The sequence below is a fragment of the Melanotaenia boesemani genome, chromosome 22 (genome assembly GCF_017639745.1).
Source record: "Melanotaenia boesemani isolate fMelBoe1 chromosome 22, fMelBoe1.pri, whole genome shotgun sequence".
Lineage (NCBI taxonomy): Eukaryota > Metazoa > Chordata > Actinopteri > Atheriniformes > Melanotaeniidae > Melanotaenia > Melanotaenia boesemani.
This window is the reverse complement of record NC_055703.1, coordinates 8,953,679-8,969,348: the sequence shown is the minus strand read 5'-3', so window position 1 is coordinate 8,969,348 and position 15,670 is coordinate 8,953,679. Positions and strand designations below refer to the sequence as shown.

The 15,670-nt window shown below is 39.5% G+C and overlaps 1 protein-coding gene across 2 annotated transcripts; it reads right to left on the bottom strand.

Annotated features, from left to right (window-relative positions):
- Positions 1 to 480: 480 nt before the first annotated feature.
- On the bottom strand, positions 481 to 9,127 carry tbx18 (T-box transcription factor 18). 2 transcript variants are annotated; one of them, XM_041975054.1, is made up of 8 exons: positions 8,691 to 9,127; positions 7,346 to 7,511; positions 6,944 to 7,045; positions 5,816 to 5,987; positions 5,397 to 5,564; positions 4,533 to 4,597; positions 3,142 to 3,236; positions 481 to 3,021 (listed from the first exon to the last, which is right to left on the bottom strand). In XM_041975054.1, the coding sequence occupies exons 1-8, from the start codon at positions 8,923 to 8,925 to the stop codon at positions 2,480 to 2,482; spliced, it is 1,545 nt and encodes a 514-aa protein (XP_041830988.1). In that variant the 5' UTR covers positions 8,926 to 9,127; the 3' UTR covers positions 481 to 2,479. The 2 variants fall into 2 exon arrangements, with proteins under 2 accessions (XP_041830988.1, XP_041830989.1); XM_041975055.1 differs by having other exon boundaries at positions 7,346 to 7,508.
- Positions 9,128 to 15,670: the final 6,543 nt, after the last annotated feature.

Sequence of the window (15,670 nt, the reverse complement as noted above, 5' to 3'; positions counted from 1 at the left end):
AATATCCTGACATTTGGGCCTGATATCTGTAGAAGCACATCATTTTTACATTTTACAAAATCTCCTATAAGAATTCTTACATGCATGACACCAGATCAGAAGTCTTTTATTTTGTTTCTGCAGCCATTTTACTGGCCTGAATTTGCATCTTCTTCTGCTTTTGGCATAAGGCTGAGATCCCCTAAAAATATGAAACAGTTCCTGAACTGCTCTTTTCTGCCAGACAACTGTGATGATCATGGCTTCCTTACCTCTATCTGCACGCCCTCTTCTGGGACAAAGCTAAACAGGAATCTTTTTTTTTTTGTAAAAGCTAGAAATTTTCCATATTTGTCTATAATTTCCTTATAGTGTCAAACACGTAAAGCAAAAAATAAATAAATAAATAGAGCTCAAAACAATGCTACTAAAAATACAAAGTTGGAATCTGACAATTTTCATTAGCTTTTTTTAATGTGCAATGTAAAATGTAAAAAAAAAAAAAAAAAAAGCAGCAGAATCTCAGTCCAAAACTGAAAGTAAAATCTTCTCCAAACCACATATAGGTCTTTGTGGCTATCCCTCTCTTTTTGAGAAAACAGAGAGTTGGTTCTGATATTATTGAGAAACTGGTTCAAATCCACGAGGACCAACATACATGAATAACCCAACATGGAAGAGAAAAGCTCAGATTGCAACACACACAGAAGGAGGAGTCACATCTGACTTTACTGTTTTACAGTTGGAAAAATATTTTATATTTACCCTTAAATGCATGTACATGCAAACAGTGAATAGGAACAGGAAGCGTTTGCCTGGATATTCTGGTAGGTGAGAAGACCTACAGGCTCCTCAGGCATTTTAGACTTTAGCCAACTGATTCTCAGATTATTCAGCTGCTAAAGTTTCACACGTACACATACATGTACAATATTTACAAGTACATACATGTGCAATGCTATAATAAGAAGTTTTTGTCTTTTTTCACTAGTTCGGGTGTTAAAACGGCTGAGCTTTGTTGATGCAATAATCTTGATTAATGCTTTCAACAGTGAAGTTTGACTTTGTGCTTACATGTGTACGTCTGTGGGAGGCGGGGTGTCAATTCTCAGGGATCCACATGAACTTTGAAACTGTGAGGTCACACACTGGCTGACAACTCAACCACCTGTTGCTGCACACACACAAATACGCTAATATCCACACCTTCTCACCCACATCAACATTCTCCACACACACCCTCTCTCGTGTGAGTAGTTACTTCTGCAGAGTTGAAGATATTAGTTTACAAGACCATTATACAATATGGATGATGTGGATGTGTTGGTGTATCTGTGTGTATTCATGTGAATGTGGGTTTGTTTCATTCAGCTCCACAAAAATAACATAAAAAGCTACATATGTATAATTGCAAATATAAATAAATATCTTCTCTGCTCAAGGAAATGTATTTGGGTTGTTTTCATCCACAGACACCGAATTATATTACAAAACCATGTTGAATCATTTAAATTAGTAAGATATTGATAACATCCAAACATTTTTATATGAATAGATATATTTTATTTGGCTCAAAACGGTCACAGAACATGTTAATGTCCTTGCGCCAAAGGGCTTGCTGTTATAGTGTCTTTGGAAAGAAAAGGTTTTCGGTCAAGTTTAGGGCAGGCTGTTGTGCACCTGACCCAGTCTAAAGAGCAGAAGCAGGTGCGTTGGGTTTTTAAGTGCGGAGGGTCACACGACCCTTTATCAACACTCCTCCAGCCCACCCTCCCCTTCCTGCTATATTTATGTACCTTATGTCTGTGCCTGCTGTACTTCAGTCTGATGTCCACAGAGCCAAATGTCTGTCAGGCTAGACCTAGAACATGTAGATCAGTTTGTCATGTATCACTCTCCCACAGTTTTAAATACTTGAGTCTAAAACTGGGACCTCTCCAGTGGTTTTTCATTGACATGATGATCATTGCCAAGGGTTGTTGTTTTCTTTAAACTGGGTAATGAAAGGGCCTTGCATGTAGTGCACACTGAGAAGTGAACTTGACTGAAAGCACACTGAGACATGTAATAATATTTAGCGTTTAGCTCCATTCAGAAGTAGACAAGCTCATGGAGGTGACGTAAAATGCTGTGTGAGTATCATCGTGGCTGTGTTGGGGCTTCTGGCCAGGGGTTGAAGTGCTTGCTTTGATTGTCTGGACCTGCCCAGTTTGAGCCCAGTCCAGATTCAGTTCCAGGTGAGTCAGTGGCTCCTGGACTCCTCATTCGTGACATTTGTTCCTTTAGTGACCACTGCAGATGCATGTCATAGAAACCATGCATGATAGAAACAAAGTATTTCCTGTAGATATAACTTTGACAAGCTCATATGTTCTGTCGCTCAATTTATCCACAATTTGGTGCATCAGCATGTGGATGATTAATTATTAAATGTAACCATAAACCAACTAATGCACATCCCAGGGTGGAATTTTGTTTCCATGTAAAGCAAGAGTCAAATTCAGCCCATATGGGCAGTAACCTGTGACACCCCACCCCCAGACTGGCTGCTCGTCACTCCTAAAGTCCGAGAGTCAAACAAGAAGCCCTGCTGTCCTCCACCGAGCACACCAAGACTGTCTGTTAAAGTCCCACTGGGAGACGAGCCAAGGAAGGGACTCTGATGACTGGCAGTGGCAGTGGTGGCCATTTTATCAGGGCTGGCAGCGAGGCGTGGCGAGGGGGGGAAGGTATAACCGTATAGGCTGTAGGGCGGCGTATGGAGGCGAAGACTGGCGTAGCTCTGTGAGGCAGGGTTGGATAGATAGCCGAGCTGAGCTGCAGGAAGAGGCAAGGAGCAGAATCCTTCACCTTCATAACTGGATGGACCTCTTGGTTGTGGGAATGGCTCGTGAGGGTTGCTGTAACGGTGGAGAGGGTGTGTGGGCCGACTACAGGTGTAGTCTGGTGGGCTGAGAGGGCAAACCTGGAAAGGCGATGAGCATGGAGATGTGGAAAGCAGGTGAGATGATGTTCCAACGCCTCCATGAGCTCCTGGGACTCCTACAGAAAAGTGAAATCAACATTCAGCATTGACAATCTTTGACATGACGTAGATGTGGGCGCTACATCAACTACAGACAACTTCTCCTTATCCAGAAGGCTCTGGCTCATTTTTGTTACCTTGCTTGGCAATGCCAGGAATGTCCTCAAATGTGAGCGTTCGTAAAGATGGACGCCAAAATGCATAAGACTCAACCAAAGCCTCCAACCCCATCCTGTAAAACATACACAGATATATGGCCATTAATGATAAAATCAACCTCTCCTGAACCTCCTGCAGACATAGATGCAGCAGCTCTCAGTGGGTTGCATGTTGCACCAACCACCTGGCGGCCATCTTAGTTGCCTGTGGGGCCTCTCTTACCATCTCCATGGAGACCGTTGGTAATGAGGAGCATAAACGCCATATTGCGATTGGCTGCTGCTGGTCGGGTACTTGGAGTTAATTGCTTTCACACGGCTTTTACGGGCGAATCAGGACGAAGGAGCAGGAAGCCGCAGCAGCGATTTATGAGGTGGGACTCTCCTCCTCTCTCTCTCTCTCTCTCTCTCTCTCTCTCTCTCTCTCCCCCCCCCCATTCCAACCTGAGTTTCCCTCCTCCTCTAGGTGGGTGCTGTGGCGGTGTAATGCGAGTGCTCTGTTACCGCTCGTTAGCGTGAGGATAAAAGTCCTCCCCCCCACAGGGTTGTAGCCTTAGTGATAATTTAGACAAGCTGCCCGGAGCGGTTCTGTGCACTCCAAAGCAGCCTATCAGAGCAGAAGTTTATTTAACAAACTGCTTAACTCTTCCTGTAATATTTAAAGGGATTTTTTTTTCCAGCCTTCCTGAGTTCAACTTTTATAGGGTCAGCTGTCAAGGTTCCTGGGTTATCCAGCTTGCCGTTCTTTACCTTCCTCCCTCTCAAATTTTCTGTCTCACACATAGCCTCTCCCTCTCCCTGCTCTCTCCCCTCCTCTCTAATGATTTCTGTGAGGCCTCCAGGGAGTGGCTGTTTGGAGACTGCTGGAGTTTTACTGCTGTGTTGTTTTAATGCTGTGTTTATATATGTTTAGAAATGTGTTTATACAGATTTTCTTCAGGACACTCTCGATTTTATTATTTTGCTGTTGATGTTGAGGTTGGCAGGAATCTGACGCTCCATTAAGATTTCCAGCCAAACTTACATTTTCCCTTTCGAAACATGTGTTTGGAGCAGCAGTGCAATTGTCAGAATTAATTTGCCTTTAAAGTTAGCACTTTTAAATGAAAATGTATCACTGACTAACCTTAATGATATTCGCCACCTCTTTTCAGTTTAGCCAGTTTCTTTGTGGCCATTTAGGACAGATTTAATGAGAGCTGGTTGCACATTTTCCATTAGAAATAAATAAATATATAAAGAGCTTTGCTCCCCATAAAATAGCAGTGACAAAAACCACAACCAAGCCAAAGTATAATGCAGTCATACATCCCACAGTACCCCTAATACAGTAGATAATGTGAAAATCTCTGTGGTTAAAATGAACTCACCGGTTTCTACCAGAGTCTCTGAAGCCTTTTGCAAATGGGTTTCTGTCAATTTTCAGCCTTGTAATCTGAAAAGCAAAATAACACTCTAATTATTTCCCAAAATTTCTGTCCATGATAACATAGACTGTAATGGAAGGTTTTTTTTTCCAGCCAGAAAAATTCCCCTCTATAATCTTTCAATCAGCTCTAAAAATAAATAGATTTCTGTGCATGGTTAACCGTGGATTATTTCTCTTTGTGTGCATGTTTCTTTGCAGATAAAAGAGAATTTGAAGGGTTGTGTTCGGCCATTTGTGCCTGTGTGGCTGCCATGGGGTTGCTCAGGCTGTGGGTGGTGTTTAAGGCCCAGCTCTATGTGACCCGCGTCCAAAGGGACTTTTATTGCCGTTGCCACCATGTTCTGACTTCAGCCATCATGCACTGTGGGCCAGCAGACCTCAGTTAATACCAAACTTCAAAGCTCACACTGACTGGTCCAAATACAGAAATAAAAAACAGCAACTCGTTCCCATATGGGACACCCGCTTTTAAACTGACTAAGTAAAATTCAGTAATTATAAGACACTTACAGCAACATGCATTGGTCTGGACTTACTTGCAAAAGAGATTTCTTAATTTATCTCAAGTGAATTATTGTTTCATATCATGCAGCTGTGTAACTTACAAAAAACCTATTTTAAATCATCATCAAATATTTCTATTTTTTAGCAATAGTGAATGCAAAGCATCATCATCTGTCCACAACAAGCAATGCACGCTGATAAAATGGTTTTCAGGCCACAAAGGTTATTTCGCTGAGCTCAGTTCATCCAGCTGTGTTGCTTTGAGGAGGAAATGTGAGTGAATGGAGTTCAGCTGTTCTACCTGTTGGTTCTGATATGCTGTGACTGTGGTGAACACAGTTTCGGGGAAGGAAAAGGTGCGGGTGCCTTCCCCTGTAGGGACGGCTCTCACTGGAGATAACTCATCTCCGCACTCCTTTCGGATAACATGGACACGGGGTTGGTACTTGTGCATGGAGTGCAGAATGATCTAAGCAGAGGAGGCGAATGAAGGATTAAGGCTTGGATTAGACTGGGGCAATTTTACTTTTACAACAAACCTTTTAAAGTATTGAACATTGCATCATAACAAACATTAACATGTTAATTTTCTCCAAAAATGTAAAATGTCACAGCTTAAATATATATGATACATGATAATAGACTCTCAAAGGTGCTATAAGGTATAAGCAAACAACAAAGATGAATAATTAAAATATTAGGATATATTAGGATGCATACATGTCCCTGGTCATCCAGCTCGTTGTTGGTCAGTTTAAGCTTGTCAAAACTGACCACTTGGCGCATCCATGTCTCTCCTGAGGCTGGAGAATCTGGATGGATGTATACTCTGGGAGGCACGGGAGAATCTGCATTCCCTGCCACCATCCACTTGGAACTGTGATATACGTACCTGAAGAACAATGATAAGGTCAGAAATGGAGACAGGACAGTGATAATTTGAATGCTCTTAGAGCCATTTTTAAATTGATTTCACCGCTGTTTTCATCAACATTTCTGACAGAAATCAGCAATAATTAGAAGAAATTGAGGCTTTTTTTAACACTATAATCTGATCATATTGTAGATCTTAATTTTAGAAAATATATTTAAAATATCCCACAAATCAAAAACATTAAAATTTGGTGTGACTAAAAGCACCCAAAAAAAGAGAGAGGTGTTTTCTTTAATTTTAAAGCAGCTTTGAAATCAAAAGCTGCTTTCAAGTCTTTGTCATAGCTGAAAATGATGTGATGGCATTTTATAAGCCACAGGTTAAACTGCCTTCAGAAACCCTGCAGTGAACCTGCTGTTAACGTTTGGATGGCATTAAAACCTGCCCTCTGCATCCTCCAGACGAACTGTGCTGCAACATCTTGAGATGTCACTCATCACTCCACCACCCTGCTAAAAGTGTATTCACACATAAACGGGTTCTAAGTTGGAAATGATGGAGCATATAACATGCAAAGGCTTGGCTGCATTGCACGCTGTTTTCTTGTGCTTTAAAATGACTTTTGTTGGTTTGACCCAGAGGTTACAGGCGATCCAAAAGGTCCCCTCCAAACGGGACGGCAAAACCGCCGTGACAAAACACCATTGCCAAGCGCCATTTGTGGAAAGAAGTGGGGCTGCACAGATGACAAATCTCGGCCTGTCCCACGAACACTGTATGGAGTCTAAATTAAGACTACTTGCCAACGAAACAACTACAGCACTTTATTTTTTTACAGACAGACAATGATGTTTGGGGCTACAGCCTATGTTTACAACTCACTTTGATATTTCTGTCACGAATTTTTATTTTGTTTTTAGCTCATGCCACAGTCGTGACAGGATAGCAAAGTTTCCATTGTTGCTGCATCTTACCGGTATCGTTTGTTGTCTACGGGGATTATATCCATAGCAATGTAGTACTGCTGATGGGGGTCCAAACCCGTAATCTTCACACGCATAGCGGGGAACATCCGCCTGGAATGAAAAGCAAATAAATCGTAATAAATGGGAAAAATAAGGATAGAAAAAAGAAGTGGGGGGAATGGAAAGAGGCCATTGTCATAATAAAAATTTTGAGTTATTCGTATAGATGCTATTTTAGCATAATAAAAAATTGTTATCTATTTATTTAAAAATTATTCCGTTTTTTAATCTAATTTATTTACTACATATGTCTTTTCCTAAATGTCTTAGTGACATTTACATTGCAGTGCTGCCCTCGTTACCCTCTGATATTTGCTTGATTCTAATTCTCATTCGATTTCTTTGTCTTACCGTCCAGCCTTGGTGATAATCATCTCCGTGCCAATCTCGTGGAACCGTTTCCACAGGTCTGATCCCTGCAGGTCCACGCGGGTCTCCTCTGCGGTCCCGGCTGCAGGCGCCGTGCACAGAGCTGCGGGCTGCGGGCTTTCCAGCAGCGCGTCCTCGCTGCTCTCTGCTGCACCGGAACGAGGCAAGATTTTAAACAAGCAATACGTTAACACACGCATCAAAAGCAAACATGACTCACTTTACGAGGTACTTTGCCTTTAGTGACAGACTAAAATCTGGATACAATATAGGAACACTAATATTATAGCAGGATTAACCCGCTGTTGAGTAATACTCAAGCTTGTTAGCCCAAATTAAACTTAACGCATCATGTATATTATTCTGAATTTGCTATATGTTTATTATTGAGATTGCCCACTTTAAAATTTGCAATAATATATATATATATATATATATATATATATATATATATATATATACACACACACAATTATCTACAGCTTATTCCAAAAAACAACTAAATTCTTCCGTGGTTCTTTAACTGAGATGTTCAACTACAATGACACAGCTCAAAATCTGGAACGATATTTTAATTACTTGTGTCGCTAAAAAAATTTGTTTACAACAGTGATTACTGAAATATACTAATTTTGCATATGATAAAAATAGCCCAAGAAATGAAGCACATATATTAACATTTGTTCAAATTTATTTAAACTTCAAAATTAGTTTTAAGGACATCATATTATTATATGTGTGGCTGTTGTTATTTCCGACACTCAACATAGGCCTCCCTAAGTAGTCAGAATTTATGGACATTAGGCCCTTTCATGCCAAATAAATCATCTGCCAAAAACTTTTCTAAATTTGCTTCAGATTCAAATTAATTCAAGTGGGTAGTCTTTTGTTTTTTTATGTTTTCTGCAGACTTCTTAGTTTCCTTTCCGTGGCTCTTTCCCTGCCTTTATACGCTGCTAATTGGCGTGTTTATGATTGCAACACAACTCATAAACCCGCTCACATTAGTCACACTTAACAGCGCTCATATTTACTAGACCAGGGTAGTAATGTGATATCAAATTCTCACTGTGCGACTGACAAAAAACAGCCATTGTTTTTCCTTTATAATCTGTATTTTCTGCCATCTTGTCAAAGATGTTATGCTGTAGCTCTGTACAGTAGTATATGCATTAAAATGAATTAAAAGTATCGGCGAGTAAAGATTTTGGCCATTTTTTTACTTTAAAATCTACCAGGGCCTTTAAGTTAGAAGCTACATTTTAATCATTTTACTAACTAACTATTTATTTATTTAATTATATTTTATTTTATTTTATTGACTTACGGGATCCGTCACTTGCACATTCCGCCTCACTGCCCCGGTCACTGGCGCACGCTCTGCCGGCTCGGAGTCCCGGGCTCCCGGTTAAATCAGACACGTCATTTTCATCCTCGTAGCCAGGAGATCCAGCATCTTCTCCGGTCGTCCTGCGCCGTTTTTCAGCCCCTATCAACGCTTCCACTGAGAATGCGTGCGCCTTGACGCTCAGTGCGCACGGGGACCGCCGCTTCTCTGCCATTTCTTTCAAGTCTTGGAACAGCGGGGCGAGAGAAGGAAGAAGAGGAACTGGGCGTCACGAGTTTTCAGGGAGTAAGAAAAGTTCAAAACCCCCAAGTCATCCGCAGTGGCGGTCCCGCACTGTCGGCAGGACAGTTTTGCGTCCTTGAACCGACAAACAGATGGATCTTGGAGGAGCTGGGGCTGTGACTCCGTTAGTTGCCTTGCGGACTTTTGGAGAGTGTCAACAAGCAGCTTAGAGAAGAGCCGGAGAGAGAGAGCTGTCAATCACAGCGCAGAGCGACCAATCACGAGCAATCACAGCCCCCCGGAACTGTTCTCTCGTCCCGCCCGCTGTGGGGGCCGCTCGTGCCGCCTTATGTGGTAAAAGTCGAGCCCGTGAATGAATCATGTCTCAAGGCGAAGGAGTGCAAGGAGCGTCCCTGTGGGACATGGTGTGCATTTTCACACTCCGGCCCGACATGCTTTGCATATCTAGCCATTAGTACTTCAAGCACAGCGGTCATCACTTTAGAACTGAGTATATATTATAGACTGTAATATAAGATTAATAATCATTTGCTTAAAGAAACGCACGAAAAAGAAGAGCTGAATAAACAATTTCCAAAAATACAAGTTAAATATTTAGAATTACTCGGTGGTTTATTTGGCTAAGTCTTAAAAATTATTTACTTTTATTATATGTGTCATCGGCTTTCTTTAAATTTTAGTAATCTAAAAAGTTGCTCCCTACGACAAAAATATGTTCTACATCATTATGACAGTGACATAAGGTGTAAATAGTAACAATGCTGTTAACTTTTAACGAACTTGATTGCAACTGTTTAACTGAAAAATAGTAAATGGAGCTTTGAACACAGTGTGCTCGGCCTATAGTAGCTGATATTGTCTAGGCTCCTTTAAAGACATTTAAATTTTTTAAAACTTTCATACAGGTCCGTTTTTTTTTTTTTGTTTTGTTTTTTTGTTATTTTTTGTTTTTGTTTTAGTGACAACATAAATAAAGCAATTCAAACAGTCCAGTCCAGTGACTAAGTGCCCCAGTCTTTAAAAATGAGGTTACATAATTATGGAAGTGATTTAACTGAAGCGAGTCCAGTTATTAGATGGATTCTTTCTCCATGCACGTTTACAAAAACAGTCCTCAACTTGTAAAGGCGGCACAAATTTGTGATGTTCGGTACGAGAGCACGTGAAAGCTCTGTGTGGGAATGAACCAGTCGCGTGTGTGTGTCGCCTACGTGCGGATTCCTTGATGAGAAAAGATTCCAGTGAACTCACAACAAACCGCACTCCTCATATGGTGACATACCAGGCCCGACCAACCTGTTAATGCTTTTTTATTAAGTTGTTGGTGGACCATTATAGTATTGAAAAAAAAAAACAGACACACACCAGGTTTGAGTTATTTTCTTGTTTGACTCAACGACATTTCCTCCTCTGCTGGCTCGTTGGTAAAATAAACAGCACGTCGTTGTCGTTTATTGGCATAAATTTAAAGTAAATGACTGAACGTCAAGGGAAAGCTCCGTACACACAATCCGCGTGGGTTATCAGATCGCTGCCTTTTCTAAGTCCCGTGGGACTAAAGAAAATGTCGCATGACTTTGTAATTTTGTGAGAATTTAATGGGTCAAGAATTGTTTGGAAAATAATTTAGTTAGATTGACGAGATATTAATGACTGACAAATCCTGGCCTTCAGATAAAATAGTTCCTCTCAGAACTGCCTGTGCAGACAATAAAAATAAATTTTAAATAGTTTTAGTCAAAAAAAAAAAAAAAAAATGACTAGGCCACTCAAACAATGGCCTATCAACGGGTCTTTATTACATTTAAACGAAATGCTTTTTTTTTTCTTTTTTTTTTTTTTAGTCATATAGCATAATAAAAAATATGCTAATTTTAGTGATATAATTTACTGAATAGTTTGTTTATTTGACACAGTTGACGTGACAAAAACTAAACTTATTTTTTGTTGTCCATTTATCACTGCGTGTAATTTCAAGTTACGCTTCAGAACAGGTTTAAACTTTCTTGTTAACAAAGTGCCACACTTCTCTGTTCAGAATTAATCAAGTAAAACGAAATGTTTTTGTATTATACATAATGTGCTTTATAATAATTCACGTTTCACTGCATGTCCCATTATTATTATTATTGTTATTGTTGTTGTTATTATTATTATTATTATTATTATTATTATTATTATTATTATTATTATTATCCATTTATCGTTAAAAGACAGTCCAGAAAAAAAATTTAAAACAAAAAATAGTTGTAGTTGAAAATAGGTCACCGAATAGGCCTATACCTTCCATAGTTAGCCCTGCATGTTAAGCTGTCAATGCCCTGTCGAAGAAAGGCTGTAAGATATGAGTAACTGGTTTTAACATGTTTAATTGCTTATTACTATTATGCAACTGTTAAGTAGGATAACCTCTCTGTTTTGGTGCTTTGACCATTAACAGATTTAATTCAAATGATTATTAATATTATAAAATAATCAAAGCATTTAATGTTAATATTACAGCTGCGTCCGAATATAACGGACTGTTCGGCCGGTATAAATTTATGTATCATACAGTGACGCATTTCTTTGGTGATTAGCTTAAATTATAATCATGTGCAGGAGCGCATTGACCTCGTGACTTAGTGACTTTTTGGGGGGATTCGCCCAATCACAGAAGAAGAAAGAAGAAAATTAAAATGTGTCCATTCTGGAAGAAGGTGTAACCCACAGCGCACTGAATGGGCTGTTTATTAAAAACCTTTGACATAATTACCCGCGAGCTTTGAAGGGACGCTGAGGGAAGGCTACAAGTGCCTGCGCAGGGGAGTCTGGGTAATACATTGTTAACAGTTATTTAGCGCGTGCTAATGGGCACGTGGAGCATTGCCAGCACTTTTTATGGCGGAAGTGGCATTAGAAGCAAGGAAGGTGTGTGAATTCGTGTGTGTGTGTGTGTGTGTGTGTGTGTGTGTGTGTGTGTGTGTGTGTCCGCGTCCATGTGTGCAAGGGAGGGAGAACCACAGAAGGCGCAGTTGTAATACAGTGGCTTTTTATAGGTTTCGGGAGTGATACCTTTCCACAGTTTTGAAATGTGACACTGATCTTTCCAGAGGACAGAAGTTGTTTAGTGCTGCAGCTGACTTCAAGACAGAAAGGAAGTAGTTAAACACCGATGCAGTGATAAGCTGTTGAGCTCATGTTGTCTGCCCCCCCACTCTTTCACGTTCAAGGGTAACTTGGCATATGGCATGTTCACGGGGGTTGTGGCCCAGCTGAAAACAACAGGATCCTCTGGGTTCCATTTCCCTGCATATCTGCAGTTGTGGCAAAGGCAAACCTTGTGAGTATATCCTGCTTGTGCTGGCTCAAACTCACTCTCCATCCAAGTGAAGTGACCCATGCTTTCTTTCATAAAGTTAACCTTCCATTGAATATGTGGTATTTACTGACACACTTGATAGAAATTGATGGATCTATGACATTTATTGCACATTTTTTATGAGCTGGTTCTGCTCTTGACGTCGTTTATTCAGGCCTCGGATGTTATTCAGGTTGAACTTCTGCTCTGGCTCAAAGACACGCAGCTAGACAGAAATATAAGGTCAGATTGCTCAAGCTTTGCACCTCTGAGTTCAAACGTGAAACTGTTGGAGCGCAGTTGGATTCACTCCTTTATTTACAGATGTAAAATGCACTGCTGAGCCAAGGTGCTATCACAGCATTATTTCCCCACTATCCAACTAAAATTCATTTTGAATGGTTCTCTTACTGTACATAAAAAAAAGCACGAGGTTATGAAACGTCTTAATCAGCAGCCAAAATGAAGGTCTTTAAGGAAGCAGTTATAATTAGAGCTATCCAAGGAAAGCTTGGGAGAGGTGAACAAAAATGTCGGCCATCACAATGTCCGACAACAGCTACAGCTTTTACTGCTTTTACATTGTGTCCCTGCACACAGTTTATCTGGAATTAAGCATTTTAACAACACAAATTTGATATTTTCTGTTACTTAAACAGCAGCACTGACTTGAAGAATTAAACCAGACGCTATTCTTTCAGAGAGGAGCTAATCACAGGCAGCCAGAATATTATTAATCTTCGGCTATAAACCCAAGGCTGCAGTTGGAACCATGCAAAAGTATTAGTTGAGGAATGTGAATAAATTGCTTGTAGATTTTTTATAAACATTGAAAGTAACAGTTAAGTCTTTTGTTGCATGATACAAGTCTTGTGAGCATTGAGGTTTATGCTTGGAGATTTTTTTTTCCTGCTATAAAACACAGAGGATGCAGATTGAAATGTAAGGACATCAGCATTAAACTGCAGTCACAGTGTCACTTTTAAAACAGCTTTATTATTATTATTATTATTATTATTATTATTGTTGTTGTTGTTATTATAATATATTTTTAAATGGATCCCAATTAGTCAATCTGTTTTTTTTTTTTTTTTTTTTTTACCTCGGTTCCACATCTAATATAACATGCACATTTATTGCAGCTACATACATGAGATCACATTAAATATCTATCAATCCATCAAATATATTATTCTGAATAAATATAGACTTCAGTTCAAGGATTCAAGGATTCAAGGAACTTTATTGTCATACCAGCTCACATTTACATGTTTATGGTACGAAATTAGAACTGAGGTCCCGGTTTGAGCCATAAGAAGGAGGGCAATAAGTGAAATAAAATAAGACATGAAGAAAAATAGAAATATAGGCTAAATATAAATAGAATATAAGCTAAATACAATAGAATATAAACAGCAAAATTTTTTAAATAAAAATAACAGTAAACACTAAAGAGCCCAGTTTGCATGTGCAGCCTAGATAAATATGTGCAAGTATGTATGTGCATGAGGTAGTGATAGTCCAAAGTATAACATTTCTGATATTAATATTAATGATATTGCACTTATATGGACAGCAGGTAAACATGTAAACATGTGGACAGGAACTCCCCTGGGGGGAGTAAAGTGTTTGCAGTGCAGGTCTGTTTGTCGGAGGGGGGGGGTGGGGTGGGGTGGGGGGGTGGATTCAGTTGGGGTGGGGATGGGGGGGTGGGGGCAGGGCAGCAGGGTTTGGGCTGGTGTTCAGAGGTGGGGAAGTAGGGTGGGGTCTACAGGGCATGGCAAGAGTTCAGCAGTCTGACAGCTTCAGGGAAGAAGCTGTTCCTGAACCTGGTGGTCTTGCTCCTTATGCAATTATGCACATAATTACACTGAACAGATATTAAGAAGGGGAAAATATTCTACTGTCCAATAAGTTTTTGATAAACAAACAAACAAACAAACAAACAAATAAATAAGATTATTACAGAAAGTCTGGTCCTTCAGTGGTGTGTGTTATTGCAATAAGGTTTAAATATTTTGATTAGTATTAATATTAATTCATCAGACATTTGAGAGCAGTGTTTAAGCTTCCCAACAGAAGTGAAGCAGCACTTTTGTGTGTGTTTGTGTGTGTTTTTTCCCCATAAACACAATAAATTTAATATATGTTAAAAAAGGCAGTAACTTTACACAGCAGGTGTGATTGTAGATAGATTTTACCTCAGCTGACCTTAAGAATGGTATAAATGTGCTAGTAATACCGTTTACAAATTAAACCCAGTAACACAGCTTTATCCACTTTATATGCATTGATTAGGTTTAGATTTAGAAAATAAGTAATCTTGACCAAGAGGCAATGCTTTTAAATTTGGAAATGTTTAAGTGTAATATTTTTTTTCTAGTTTAATTGTAAAAATTCACCATATGAAAGTTTATTTAATTCAAAATATGTGGCTTGTGTTGATATACTGTGGAAATAATGACAGATAGACTAAAACAACAAAGCCATTTACTTTTAATTAAAATATCTTGCTCTATGACATCAAATGCTCCACTGAAATCTAACACAACCTGTCCCTCTATCATCTGTCATGTTGAGCCGTTTTTTTCTGCATACGCTAATGAATAAAACTGTAGATAAAGTTTTAATCTGAGCAAAACATAATCCTTGCTGGACCTGGTGATTAAAATAGTGAATATGCTCCAGGGGGTGATATCGCTTGATCTTACATTACGAGTGCTGTGGATTTAGATTTGGGTTGAATGAGTGAAATGATGCAATAAGGTCTTTGTTGTCTGCAAAATGGTTTATGAAGCAGTGCTGCCTCTTTTTAAGCTTAAATCAGCAACATAAACCACTTCCTCAATGTAACCTGCATATTTCATCACATCTTAGCCCTCACCTGGATGATTTACACAGACGGAGTGATTGATGCACTACTGCGTGAGCTATTTTGACTCCAGCTTATACCTGTGAGCATTTGTTTTTAAAATGCTTTAGATAATGAGATAAAACACAAATGATGTTTTTTTTTGTTTTTTGTTTTTTTTTTTTTGTTTTTTTCAGCAAGCAAGCAACTCATCTAATTACCTCATGGTGTCCTTTCTCAATCCCTTCAAAGACTGACTGAGGGGAGGGGAAGTCAGAATGGAGAGAGAACCAGAAAGCAGGTGCTGTTTTTATGCCTTTCTCCATCCAGCAAAGAAGAGGTGAGAACATTTTCTCCTCTCATAACCCCTGAAACCACCTGAGGACTCAATATGCATAGTGTGTGTGTGTTCGCATGTGTGCATGAGATCATTAGTAGGAAGGATTGTAAATGCAGAGACTCTGATTACCTGCCAGAGTTCTGGGATACATAGACAACTATGTGTTTGAGTGTATATATATATAT